The sequence below is a fragment of the Gastrolobium bilobum genome, unplaced genomic scaffold (assembly GCF_033153095.1).
Source record: "Gastrolobium bilobum isolate Gb01-03AN ecotype WA unplaced genomic scaffold, APGP_CSIRO_Gbil_v1 utg2810, whole genome shotgun sequence".
NCBI lineage: Eukaryota > Viridiplantae > Streptophyta > Magnoliopsida > Fabales > Fabaceae > Gastrolobium > Gastrolobium bilobum.
Genome location: NW_026895666.1, coordinates 120455 through 135187, shown reverse-complemented (window position 1 = coordinate 135187; position 14733 = coordinate 120455). Strand labels below are relative to the sequence as shown.

The 14733-nt window shown below is 35.8% G+C and overlaps 1 protein-coding gene across 1 annotated transcript; it reads right to left on the bottom strand.

Moving 5' to 3' along the window:
* Nucleotides 1-204: 204 nt before the first annotated feature.
* LOC133287653 (uncharacterized) lies at nucleotides 205-954 on the bottom strand. Its single transcript, XM_061485307.1, has one exon. It carries the CDS (start codon nucleotides 952-954, stop codon nucleotides 205-207), a length of 750 nt encoding a protein of 249 aa, XP_061341291.1.
* Nucleotides 955-14733: the final 13779 nt, after the last annotated feature.

Below are 14733 nucleotides of genomic sequence, written 5' to 3'. Positions count from 1 at the left end.
ACTAGATGAAAACATAATAACATGAAAATACCAGCATCAAATAATAGAATAAAATAAATACTAAAGGAAAAAGAAATAAAAAAATAAAATAACACGTTGCCTCCCAATTAACGCTTATTTAACGTCACGAGCCTGATGTACCTCTTGTGATTATGGAGGCTGGTAGCTCGAGCTCAGGTATGACACCATTTCCTTGCTCAAAATTTATGTCCTACCATGGTGGTACTCGTACGCATGTGGATAAGGAAGAGTGGCCTCATGAACTCTAAATTTAGTCTTGACGTGTTTTCCTTTGCTCTTGGGCTTTTCCATCTTAACCTTTGGCTTGTGTTCCTCATACTGCTGATGGACTTCTTTCTTGTTCCTTTCCTCAACCTTCTTTTCAGCAATGTAATAGGCTTGATCTTCAAGTTGATGTGTAGGTAGTGGAGATTCATTTGTAAGCACCTTGAATGTTGCTCGCTCTCCATCCACGTGCAGTATCAACTCACCCTTAGGTACATCCATTAGCGCTCCCAAGGTTGCTAAGAATAGTCTCCCGAAGATTATAGGAAAACTGGCATCTTTACCAATGTCAAGTATAACAAAATCAATAGGAATTAGAAATTTGTCTACCCTGACGAGCACGTCTTCCACAATACCATGTGCTTGCTTTGTTGAGCGGTCGGCCAGTTGAAGATTCATCCTGGTTGGCTTTACTTCATTAATTCCCAACTTCTTCATCAGGGATAGTGGAATCGCATTGATGCTGGCACTAAGATCGCATAAGACTTTCTCTATAGTTGTCTTGCTAATGGTGCATAAAATGCTGAAACTCCCTGGATCCTTCAATTTTGGAGGTATCTTCCTCTGTATGATAGCGCTGCACTCTTCTGTTAGAACAACATGTTCATCTTTTATGAGCTTCCTCTTCTTAGATAAGATCTCCTTCAAGAACTTGGCATATGAAGGCATTTGCTTCAAAGCTTCTGCAAAAGGAATGTTTGTATGCAATTTCTTAAAAATATCTAAAAATTTAGACCATTGCTTCCTTTGCTCATGTTGCTAGAGCCTCATGGGATAACAAGGTTTCTCAAAGCGTGAAAAGTATCATTGTGTCTTTTAAACTATAGGAGGTTTCTCCTTTGCTTATTCTTTAATCTTTTGAACTTGTTCATCCTTACTTGTAGAAACTTCAACTCCTTTTTTTCTAGATCATCGCTTTTAGTAGTGATGGCATTGTAGTGCTTGCTCGGGTTGATTATGGTATCACTGGGAAATGTTCCTTGACTTCTCTCAACTACTTGTCTTGACAACTGCCAAATTCGAGTTTCCAAATTCCTTATAGATGCTTCGTGATTCCTGAAAGTAGACCTGGTCTCTTTCATGAATGCGATTGTATCACTCCTGAAGGCATCAATGCTTTGTATATAGGCAGTGGTGGTCTTGGTTAAAAGCATTAATGCCTTTTCCAATTCAGAATGTTACTTTGTGGAATAGGTGGAGGTTGCAATTGTTGCGATGACTTCCAATCAAAACCCGCATGATTCTTCCATTTAGAGTTAAAAGTATTCCCGAGAGCATTATTTTGATTTCTTGGAGGAGTATGCTGAGCTCTCTGATCATACCAGACTCCATTAACTTGAACTGGATTTGCTTCTATAAGTGCATCACACTCATTAGTCTCATGGTCTCCTTTACAGTACTTACAAGCCATTGGTTGAGCTTGAAGTGCAGAAGCTTGAAACTTCTCAAACTTGCTAGTGAGACTAGAAATTTGTTGAGAGATGAGTTTATGTTGTGCTAACATAGCATCATTGCTTTCCAGTTGTAGAACTCCTTTCTTGGGCAGTGTTGTAATACTCTCATTCTCCAATGAAGACATAGATTCAAACAATTCTTGCGCTTGAGTTGGAGTTTTCTGCCTGATGGATCCTCCTGCTGAAGCATTAATCATTATTCTTGAAGAATGCGTGATCCCGTTGAAAAACAGACAAACTTTCTCTCCGGGTCGTAACTCATATTGAGGACACCTCCTCATACGCTCTTTGAATCGCTTCTATATAGCTTCCAAATCATCCCAAGTGTTGATGTTATTTGCTGGCTGTTGTCCCAACCATCTGAGTGCCTCTCCTTTGACAGCAAATGGAAACAATCGCAATCTCAGTGCATCGTCTGAAACCCTATTCCACTTGACGGTGTCACAAATCATCAAAAATTTATTAAGAAATCCATGTGGATCTTCTGCATCCTCTCTGCGAATGGAGATTGCTGGACCAATGAGACTAGTGCTAGCTTGATTTCAAAATTGTTAGCCTCAATTGTTGGTCTGGCAATACTCGAATTCAGTCTTGTGAAGTTTGGTGTGAGGAATGATTCCATCAATTCTTCTTCAGGAAGAGGTGGCATATTATTTCCAGCCACATCTGGTTCTGCTTTTGGCTGTGACCTAGATGATTCTTCTTGTTTCTTTTGTTTAGTAAACTTCCTGATCTTCTTTGCAGTCTTCTCAATCTCAGGATCAAATTGCAGAGAAGCAGGATTTACTGTACCTCGCATAAAACAAGAAAAAATAGATTAGTAATAAATAAATTAAATTAAATTAAGAAAAAATAAATAAAAGTCCAATCTTAAAGATGAAATCTATGAATAATATTGGCATAAATTAATCCCCGGTAACAACGCCAAAAACTTGTTGCGATTTCGGCATGTATACTGATCATTTCAAGTAATAAAGTAGTGAGAAAGAGTATTGTCCTACAAGGATTAATGCACCAAATACTATCCTAACTATTCATTTTAATTTGGACAAATCAATTTGTTTTAGAGAATAATTTTTGAATAAAAAATTAAAATTAAAATAATTAAAATTAGTCGCAATAAAAAAATCAAGAACATGCTAGAACGCAAGAATTGAGAATTAAGTTTAAAATATCAAAAACGGAAAATGCAATTAGGAATTATTTTACCTCTAATCCTCGTTAAGTGGTTTAATTTAATTTAAATAATAATTATCCTAGATATCTCGGACAATTCGTCTTCTTACTTAAATTGTTGGTTAAATCCTAATGTCTTAGTGACTTTAACCCTTTAACACAATTAGAATCCTAATGTCCTAGTGATCTTTTCTAGATTAAGCATTAAGGTTTTGAGAGTTTGTTGGAAGAATTTAATGTGTTGAATTATGAAGAAGTAATGTAATAATATTGTCATAAAATTGTGAAGGTTGAAGTTGCAAGATAAAATCTTAGATTTAATGTAATTTGTTAGAGAATAATATAAATCATTAAAAAGACCAACATAAACCATTAAAAAGGATCTCATTCAACATCTTGAGATTTTAGATTGAAATGGTTGTTTACATGGTATCAAAGCTTTCTTGACCATAAGGTCATGAGTTTGAACCTCACCACCACCCACTTGTGAAATTAAATAAACATAAGATAAACCAAAATAAAAATAAAAATTGGGCCTATGCAATATTAACACTTCAAGGCCAAAGGACTTTTACGTAAAAGGGTGTATTAAAGAAGGGTTAGGATATTGTGACAACCAAATAATGTTATTATCAATGTTACTACCACATCTTAACCGTTGATTTCCGCCAATCAACGGTTATCATTTATTGCGAATTAATAATTAATTAATGAGTTTGATTTAAAAAATGATAACCGTTGATTGACGGAAATCAACGGTTAAGATGCAGTAGTAACATTGTTTGGTTGTCACAATATCCTATCCCATTAAAGAATAATATAAATCATTTAAAAGGCTCTCACTCAACACCTTAATGTTTTTAGTTGAAGTAGTTTTTTACATAATGATCAGATGAGATGAATTCTGATCATGCCTTGGATAATATTTTTTAAAGTTATAAAAACTAAAAATGAAGATAGAATTTTTTTTTCATAAATTAAATAGATTTTTGAAGATTATATTTTTTATTTAAAAAAGAAAAAGTTAATTTAATAAAGCCTGGCAGACAAGTTAATTTGAAACGTTGAATTTTATTTCATTAAATTTTGGAGTATTAAATTATAGACGTTTGAACCAATAAACTGAAAGTTCAGGTAACGAATTGGAGAACTGAGGATGTCACAGGCGATCCTCTCGGTAACGGAGAACAAACAGAATGGATAGCGGTTGTAATAATGTTAAGTTTTCAAACATGTGCTTCTGTAATTAGCTACGTAGCACCGATATAACACGCGACACGTGACACGACACGACACGATACTCTGACACGTCAATCTTAAAAAATTATGAATTTCGACACGTTGGGACACGTTTTAATATTAAATAATATTTTTAATTTATATAGTGTATATTTCATTTAATATTTAATAATTTAACAAAAATATGAAACTAAATTAATAATACCCATCAACACATTATAAAGATGAAAGCTATAATAAAAAAAATAAGAACTGGGATGAGAGAGATATAATATCAGATAGAGAGATCAAATCATATTAGAGAGAGATCAGAGACAAGGAGATACAACAAGAGCGTGATAGGAATTGACAACAATGATGTTGAGATGATCTCTTATCTACTTAAAGAAAAAAGATAAAAAAAATTAAAATTGATATAATCAGGTGGAAGCTTTATTAATATATATTTTTTATTTTTTTAAAAAAAAAATTTAAAAAAAAAATTACTAAAATGACATTTGACCGTGTCAGACACGGTCAAATTCACGTGTCAGAATGGTCAACGTGTCGAAAAAAGTTGATCGCGTGTCCGACACCGTGTCGGAGCGTGTCGCCGTGTCGGAGCGTGTCGGACACGAATCTCCGTGTCTTTATAAGTGTGTGTGCTTCCTTGGTAATTACATTTAGTCTCTAGTATCTTTCAAATCCTCTAGTATCTCTATTCTCTAGTATATGGTGTGCGTGTGATCGACTATTGTCATCGATGATGATGTAATCGATTAAATATTGGGAAAAACATATATCTTTTAATAAGCTTAAATCATTTTAGATCCTAACCATTGATTTTCGTCCATCAACGGTTATAATCTATTGAGTGAAATTTATTATTAATTAATTAATTATTTTGATCCAATAAATTATAACCGTTGATGGAGAGAAATAACGGTTAGGATCTAAAATGATATAAGCTTATATTCTTTAAAATGACAGATGTTATTCTCTTAAATATTTGGTGTAATTGATTAAATAATAATAGATTGATGTATAATTTTAGGACGTGGACAAAATAATTATTTTTTAATTAATAAAGAATAAAAAAATCAAAAAAATCGTTATTTAAACTAATAACATTGCTTATTATTTTTATTATTATTATATATGCAAAAGGGTCAAAAAGCTATCATTTAAGCTAATAATATTTATTATTATCATTATTATTGTTGTTGTTATTTATCCTTACATAAAGAAAATTTATACTTTTTATGCATTAAATTTTATTTATGCATAAAATAAATTCTGACAGTAACCAGCGACCTTTCGATAGTTTCATATAATTATATTTTTGAGCTTGTATGATTAATTCCACGAGAAGTTGTTTTTCATTTTTTTACTGTTTGAGTTATTTGTTGCTTTTACGTAAAATAAAATTGATTTTAGACGTATGATTTATGAAACATTTGAATTACATATATATTTATTACATTTGACAAGTAATTTTGTTCTATCATTTAAATAAAATAAATTTTGAAAGAAAGACTTTTGAAGTATAATTTTTCAATGGAAATAAATTCTATTAAAATCAAGGCTATAATGTTTATACAGTGAATAGTGAATGTAGATAAATTATGTACATTCATTCTCTAAACGATATTATTTTGGGTTGAAAAATTAAAAAATTATAATGAGAAAGATTATTATAACTCTAAAATAAATTATAATTATAAAAATACTTTATTTTTGTCACAAAATAACGTCGATTTGGATTCAATATAGATAAATTATCTACATTAATTATAAAAAATGAAGCTGAAAATCAATCTAACTGAAATAGAAACTAATGAGACCGTTACTTGATTAATTATACATACATAATATTTTATATTTTTACAAAATTTACTTACCTATTTTATTTATATAATTCAATATTCTAAACATATAACTGTATTTAAAAATAGGGATATTTATTTCTCCTTTACATGAAAACAAAATCTCATTCCCGCATTCACGAAATTTTGTGAGATCCATAAGTTAAAAAGGTCAAAATAAAAATAAAAATAAGAAAGCTCAAGCTTCGATGTATATGGGCAAAAATATATTTTTCTTATATATAGAAGGGGAAGGAATACTTTCTTTTTTGCCATTTTCATAGGAAGGTGTTGATTTCTCCTACAAATATATTTTAATATACTAAAACAAAAGTACAAAACTCTCTTTCAATACTAGTTAGACTTATTTATTTCTCTTTAGTAAAATTGAAAATGAGCCATTTTTTAAATAATATTTAATGATTATATCATTAATTCATCAATTATTACAATTTAATCACCTTTAATTACTAGGAGAATAAGGAACTGGTCGTGCATGGTATAATGATTATATCATTAATTCCTCAATTATTACATTTTAATCACCTTTAATTACTAGGAGAAAAAGGACCTGATCGTGGTATAATGATTATGAGTTTTCATTTTATCCTTTAACATAACATAACAAATTTTCCTACTCTCACAACATTTTGTGGGGCTCAGACTTTTTAAAACAAAAAAATAAATAAAAAATTAAGGCACGCAAAACGAATCTCTATAACATTACACAATCACTTTTCCTACAACATAACTCTTATAAAACCCAATGATTATATCATTAATTCAGTATCACCTACACGTAAGATGTTAGTTCACATGAGTGAGGAATTTTATAATGTAAATAATATTTTTTTCATAAATTTAAGGGAAATGTGTTTCTTATGTTACATGAGATAATTTGTCTCATACAACATACAAAAAAGTGAATGAGATTCATATTTTTTCTTTCTCTCTCTTCTTCAAAGTGGATCCTACTCACTTTTTGTGTGTTACATGAGATAAATTATCTATGTAACATGAAAAAAATCAAACCCTAAATTTAATTACCGAAATAAAAAATTTATAAATATTAAAAATTATGATTACTTTATTCAAACATAATTGGATCCGATGACCAGGATAAAGCAAGCGGATAATCAAAGGCTAATGGCCAAACAGACTTATATCCATGAGATCATGATGCACAAAACCATATTTCCACAAAACCAGACAAATTTTGATAAATAGGGTGTGCATGACAATTTTTTCGAAATTTTTTTATTTTTTCGGGAACAAAAATATATAGAAAACTCCTTTGGTAAAATCGGTTTATTTTTTTGTTTCCGGGATGAACCACTTTAATTTATGTGTTGGGGAACATAAAAAAAATTAAATTTTTTTTGCTTTTTTTATTCCCGGGCACACAAAATGAGAAACACTTATTTCTCTCAATCACTCATCACTATTATCATCATTATCGCCACCACCATCATCCTGATACGACCACCGCCACCATCGTCGTCATGACCACCACCACCACAACGATGATGTCATCGCCACCACCTCCATCGCCACCGTTGCCATCACTACGCCACCACCACTACTATCATCGCAGCCACTATTGTCACCACCACCACCACCACCACCACCACTGTTGCCATCACTACGCCACCGCCATCGCCACCACTATCATCACCACTTCCACCACCGTCACCAACCACCACTACCATCGCCGCAACCACTGCCATCACCATCACCACTGCAATCACCTTGCCATCGCCATCGCCATCACCACCGTCACCGTCACCAACCACCACCACCATCGTTGCAGCCACTGCCGTCACCACCACCACTACCATGCCACCACCACCACTATGCCACCACCATTATCACCGCTATCGTCGCAGCCACTGCCGTCACTACCACCACACCACCACTACCATCACCACGCCACCATCGCCGCTGCCACCACCACCACACCATATGGAAAGAAAAATGGTGATTCAAAAAAAAATTATGCTTAATAGGAATTATTTTTAATTATATTATTTATTGTGTTATTAAATGCAATTCTCATTCTTAGAATAAAAATAGAATATATTATCAAACACATTTTTTTTTCAAAAACTGTTCCAATGCACAGAAATAGAAAAGAATTGTTTTTTTTTTCAGAAACAATATTAGTAAACATAATGATTGTCATGCACATCCATTGTGTAACCAATTCTTAATCACTCTATCTATGTAAGCGGTGACCAATGACCATGACATATTTATGCCATACTTGGGACTGTAACACCCTGTATGTATCCGGTTTGTTAACATGTCATCGTATTAAGCCACGCTTAATTAAAAATACGGAATATCTTTTTCTGTTCAATTATGACGTCATTATTCTTAGCCAAGTTGATTACTTAATCAATTTTCATAAAACATTGCCTGTATATAATTGCAAAAGACAACTAACTGAAATACCTCATAATATCAATTTATAATCATGTTCATTTCAACCAATACACATTAGTTAACATACTCATTAACATAGCAGCGTACCTTAGTTCACGTACACCTGCAAAATTTTCAATTTCAATAACATAATAACTAAAAACTCTATGTAACGATATACCTCAATCTCCATGGTATCTGCAAAATCGAGAGTCAGTCAAAGGTGAAATAACATTGATATATTGCCACATTTCATCGTACTTATTTCATGCTTAGCACTATCCATGGTGTTAACATGCCAACTACTTATGACGCATATCAATAATCAACATAAAATCCTAGAGTCATGGAGACCACTCAACTCACAACGAATTGTAGATGCACTTCCTCGCATATACAAGATCACACGTGGCCTTGCCACAAATTCCAGGTGTTCCACACTCAGTTTCCTAAAGAGAAGTTCACATTCTCAAACTGAGCACCATCGCGGTTAAGTAATGGCGTAAGGCATCTTGCCTCAATAACAAAATGACCGGTGCTTCCCATAGAGACACGCTCGGTCGGATGAAGTCTTTCGCCGAAAGACTCCCAACAAAATTCTTCAGCTCAGCCAATGCTGGCGGAACATCCGGTATGGAGCTAATGCAATAGGCCCCACACCAGGAAACAATTCAATGGAGAATGCTATCTCTCGCTGCGGCGGACACTTAGGAACACCTCGAGGAACTCCTGTGAGATCCTCATGTGTCCCACTCACCAAACCTCCCAACATGGCATAACCAATGCCCCTGCTCACAAGGCTCTCCTAGCCCGCAACAATAAAATAAAAGGCGAGGAACTGACTGTGGAATCACACGGAGACATCACCACTCGCTAGGCACATCAATCAATCAATCAATCAATCAGTCATCACACAACTATCAGACAATCCATCCATGCCAAGGATGATTTTTGAATTAGCCATCGGCAATCCAATCAAATCTACCGAGTAATCACGACCATCCCACTAAAACACAATATCTCGATGTACAGTGGTAGTATCACACTTTTCTCTGGTGGCGATAATCACCCGCAACGGTGGAGAATGCACAAACATGGGCAACTCACGCCCCATAACAATCGGGGTTGCAACAACGAATGCGTATCCCCGGAATCAAACAAAACATCAACAATGATCCCCAATGGAAACAGTACCACTGACAAGGTTCGGAGCTCGGTCCGGCAGCTGACGATCCAGTGCATAAACACGGTCAGTCTCTGGTGTTGCAGGAAACATCTGAATATGAGCCGTCTGAACTGCTGCAGCCCTCGCCAAAGACGACATACACTCTCTCGCATAGTGGCTCTCCTGGCCACACTGGAAACATATAGTCTAGCCGGTAGCACACGACCCCAGATGAAACTTCCCACATCCTGCGCATCTGGGAATAGGAGGTCTCGCTGCACTCCCAGGAAACATCTGAAGAGGGGTCGGCTGAACTGCTGCTGCCCTAGCAACTAAAGTATAACAATCCTTTGAAATATGGCCACTCTTCCCACATTTGTAACATAACAACTCTCCAGTAGCACATCGTCCCAAATGCTCCTTTCCGCAACTACACACTGCGGGATAATCAAATGTCTAGCAAAGTTGTCTACCAGAGAAATAGACCTCTTGAATTTGCTGCACAGTTGTTTGACTTGAAGCTGCTTCCCTTTACCTCTGCCCCCAAACTTTCTGTCCCTCTAGGAAATGGAACCGTTGTTTCTCTTAGCCTCGGATTCTTTAATTTTCTTTGCCTCGTGGTTCACACGAATTTTCTCGAAGTCCTTAGATGTCGATCCAACTGTCCTTTCTATGGAACATACTGAAACACTGTGTATTCCTGCAGCTCGCTCCGTTTTGGAAGCACACCTTTTGATAAGATGGCCTGACTGGCCATATCTGAAACATACTCTTTGTCCATGCCCGCAAGTACCCTTATGAGTCTCTCCACACGGGATGCACTCAAGCAGCGAGGATTCATTCCCAACAAGCATCGCTCTAACTCCACTCCCACACAGATGTGACGATAGAGGTGGTGGCAGCGGAGGATGTTGGTCGTCAAGACAACCAATTCTCGTCTTCTCCAATACAACTCGAAGCATGGTCATATATGCCAATCGATTCGCCTCCAATACATCCTCAATGGCTTTCCGGTTCGCCTCTCGAACGGCGTCCATCATCGCCAGGTTGGCCAATCTAGCGGCTTCCTGATCGGCTAGTCTAGCCGCCTGCATCTCTGCCAATGCAGTCAGGACCGGGCCAGGTTGACCCTCAGTGGTCTCACAGTTCCTCCCAGGCATTACCATGATCATGCCCACGCAATGTGATCACATATGCATTATCATAGTAAAACCCAATAGAGAGAACACACAGACACGACTCACAACAAAACATCCTAAGTTATTGCAATACATACAGGCTTTTCCCTAAAAAGTGCTCTGATAGCATAAAATGTAACACCCCGTATGCATCTGGTTTGTTAACATGTCATCGTATTAAGCCACGCTTAATTAAAAATGCAGAATATCTTTTTCTGTTCAATTATGACGTCATTATTCTTAGCCAAGTTGATTACTTAATCAATTTTCATAAAACATTTTGCCTGTATATAATTGCAAAAGACAACTAACTGAAATACCTCATAATATAAATAATTGTGAGTATCTAAAATTACGAAACTACTACACGTAGTCCAGACACAATCCTGATACATTATTACAACTCGAATCTAAACAAGACATAGACAGATCAATGCGGCATGGACAATCCCCATGCTCACATAACAAAGCCAACAAAGTCTCAACAGCAACAACATAATCAAAGAAGCTAATAACAGAATAGCAACAGGCATATCTAGCATCCAATCATAATCAGCATATAAACAGCAATATCAGCTAAGCTCCGGCCTCCTGTCGCTAGAGGTCTTAACCCCCGCATTACCTGAACCTGAAATGGTGCCCCAAACGTGGGGTGAGATCTCTAAAAAGAAATCTCAGTAAGACAAGAGGTCCTCAAGGATCTTCCACCCCAAGCTCACTTACATGTGCAATATAAGTTCTAAAACAGTTTAAACAATATATATATATAAGTTCCAAAATCAGTGTAATACACAGATAACCATGTCATGTGTGTCAATATAATCTACTGGCCAGAGAAAATGCAGGAATACGTCTATTACCCACTCAATGTGCAAGGCGATACTTGCATCCACCCCCGTCTCACCATCTTGTATGACGCTACATACTCAGGTTTATCGTCAAAGTGGAACAACATATGCATATTATAAGGCCCTTACACTTAACAGTTCAACAACATTTCAATCATCAAAGCATGAAAACACAACATGCATATAAACCATTCCCCCATAGAGTATGATGGAACCAAATCATGGCTAAACCGAGGACACGAAAGCTTACCTCTTAAGCAATCAATCCAAGCCAAGTCCACAAAAGCTCAAGGTCCACACACAGCAAAATCACAATCTGTTTTAGACCAACAATCATATCAATATTCATAATCTATAAGCATATGACATAAAGACAACACATTTCCTCTATGTTTTACGTCTTTAGGCTTCTCACAAAGCCTTAAGCCCTTAATCCCTTAGATTTTGACTTAGTTTAATTATTACAGAAGTCCACACTGACTAATCATGGGTCCACAAACCCAGAATAGCCTTCTGTATGAACAGTACCGTTACTGTTCTTGAAAACCCAGAATATCCGGATATATGTTGGGGTCATATCCGGATATCCATATCCGGATATCTCCAAGCCCATATCCTTATATCTCCAAGCTCATATCCGGATATCAACATCCGAATATCATATTCGGATATTTCGCGACAAAATGCAGTTTTCGCATTTCGCGAGATATCACTCCCAAGGTTCCATTTTTAAAACTGCAGTTGCAAATATTTACCAAAAATTCTGATATTTTAGTATGTTAAACTAGACATCACAAGCTTTCCAACGACATATTTTATGTCTCAATCGGAGTTATATAACTCCGATTATGATTTTCGCAAAGTGACTGGTGCAAACTGAATTTCCAACAACCAAGACTCGACTTAAAAATAACACTGAGATTAAATCACTTATCCAATAGCCACGAAATTTAACAGGGTTATATCCCTATGTGTTAGCTATACATAGGTCCAAACGGAACTCGATTTGGAGCTCTGTAGCTCAAGATATCGAATTTTTACCGAAACAGGTTCGTTGTTGTCCTAATATCCGGATATCATATCCGAATATGCCATATCCGGATATCATATCCGGATATTTCACAACAGAGGCCATAGACAGCAGCCTAGCACGAAAATATCCATTTAAAATTCCATCTTTCACCTAGACACACCTATCCCAACAACTTAGCATGCATTTTAACACTTAGGTTCATCAACCAACGTTCAAATTATCAAAATTCATAATTTTACATCTTCAATTCATGTTATATTCATGAAAACACAAAGGGAAGTGTTGAGGCATATACCCATGAGCTTCAAAACAGCAAAAGGGGCGCTCTTGGAGCTCTCTATGAAGCTCCTACAATCTGACCTCCAAGGTACACGAAAATGGTGATCAAAGGTTAGTCCTTTGCACAAAGATGGCTCCTTGGCACCACAAATGCCAAGCAAATGGTTCACACACCCTCCAAGCTCAGAGGCAGCAACTAAACCTCTCCCAAATGGCACCCATAACCCAGCAAGAGCTGACCTTCAACCTGACAATGCACTCTACTAAGTGTTTACAATGATTTAGAGAGAAGAATTATGGAGAAAGATGATAGCTTGGTGGTTTTCCAAAGAGAGAAGAACATGAATAGGGAGGAGGCTGATCACATCTCCAAGAATCACGTATACTCAGATTATGGCCTAGGGTTATGTGCCAAAAGTTGTATTTATAGCCGGTTTAAGCTTAATCGCACTGTATTAGCGCTAATTGCTACGCTTAGCATTTTAATCCCAAATTTAGGATTCTGAACCTACTCATTTTTCAAAGATTTTTCATATTTTTATTTTATTTTTTGCAACACATTTTCGGTACGCGATTTTCCATAGCCAGTATCAGTTCTGGCACTAGTCCTCATTATTTCGACTTGAAACTTGTTTTACTTGTCCTATATATTATTCTAGGAATATTCATGCACTTATTATAATTTTTCGGGATACTTCACCGGTACACATTTATACTGGGTAGCAGAACCGGTATCTGCACTTTTCGTCAGAAAAACGACTTTCATTATTTTTACTCACTTACCATAATTATTAAAGCCTCATAATAATTATTATGGTCAATTATGGAATTATTTCCTAATTCTCATATTTAATTAATTAATTTCCTTAATTAACGGTGCAGGTTCTTACAGGAACTCTGGTGCCTCAAATCTCTTAACTCTACCATTTTGGATGATTGGAGGCCCTGAATCGTTGGAGATCAAGTTGAAGGGTGAGGCTACTACTTTAGAAAAAGCACTCAACAACGTAAGCTATACTTTCAAATGCTGATTTTCTAAGTTTTTGCTTGCAGGTATAAACGAGAATGCTCAAACAATATCAATTTTGCAACTGTGAAGGCAAGTATACATGTTTTATGGACGGAGGAAATTTTGAAATTATTTAGTTAATTTTGGAGGCAATTTATGTGGTGTGTGTCTCGGTGCAGGAACTTTAGAAGCCGAACTTTTGTAATGGACCTGTTGAATATCAAGAACAAAGAGATTTATAAGTAATCCGTGTGTCTCAACTACACAGCGGAGAGTCTATTATATAACTTAAAAGAAAGAAAATATAAAGAGATATACATGATGTGGGACTTCTATACTACTATTCTAAACTATCATTTACAACACTCCCCCTCAAGATGGAGCATATAGATCATATGCACCTAGCTTGTTACATAAGTGATCTATCCTAGGCCCTCTCAAAGACTTAGTGAAAACATCAGCTAATTGATCAGTTGAGTTAACAAAACTAGTGACTATATCTCCAGAGATGACTTTTTCCCTAACAAAATGACAATCTATCTCAATGTGCTTGGTCCTTTCATGAAACACTGGATTGGAAGCAATATGTAAAGCAACTTGATCATCGCAAATGAGAGATGTTGTGCCAATGTCTCCAAATTTGAGTTCCTTCAATAGTTGTTTTAACTAGTTAAGTTCACAGGTGGTTGTGGCCATGGAGCGATATTCTGCTTCACCACTTGATCTGGCAACTACACTTTGTTTCTTGCTTTTCCAAGAAATCAAGTTACCTCCAAGGAATACACAATATCCAGATGTG

Coding starts and splice junctions, on each gene's coding strand:
- LOC133287653 (XM_061485307.1), bottom strand. CDS start 954: ATGCCTTCATATGCCAAGTTCTTGAAGGAGATCTTATCTAAGAAGAGG.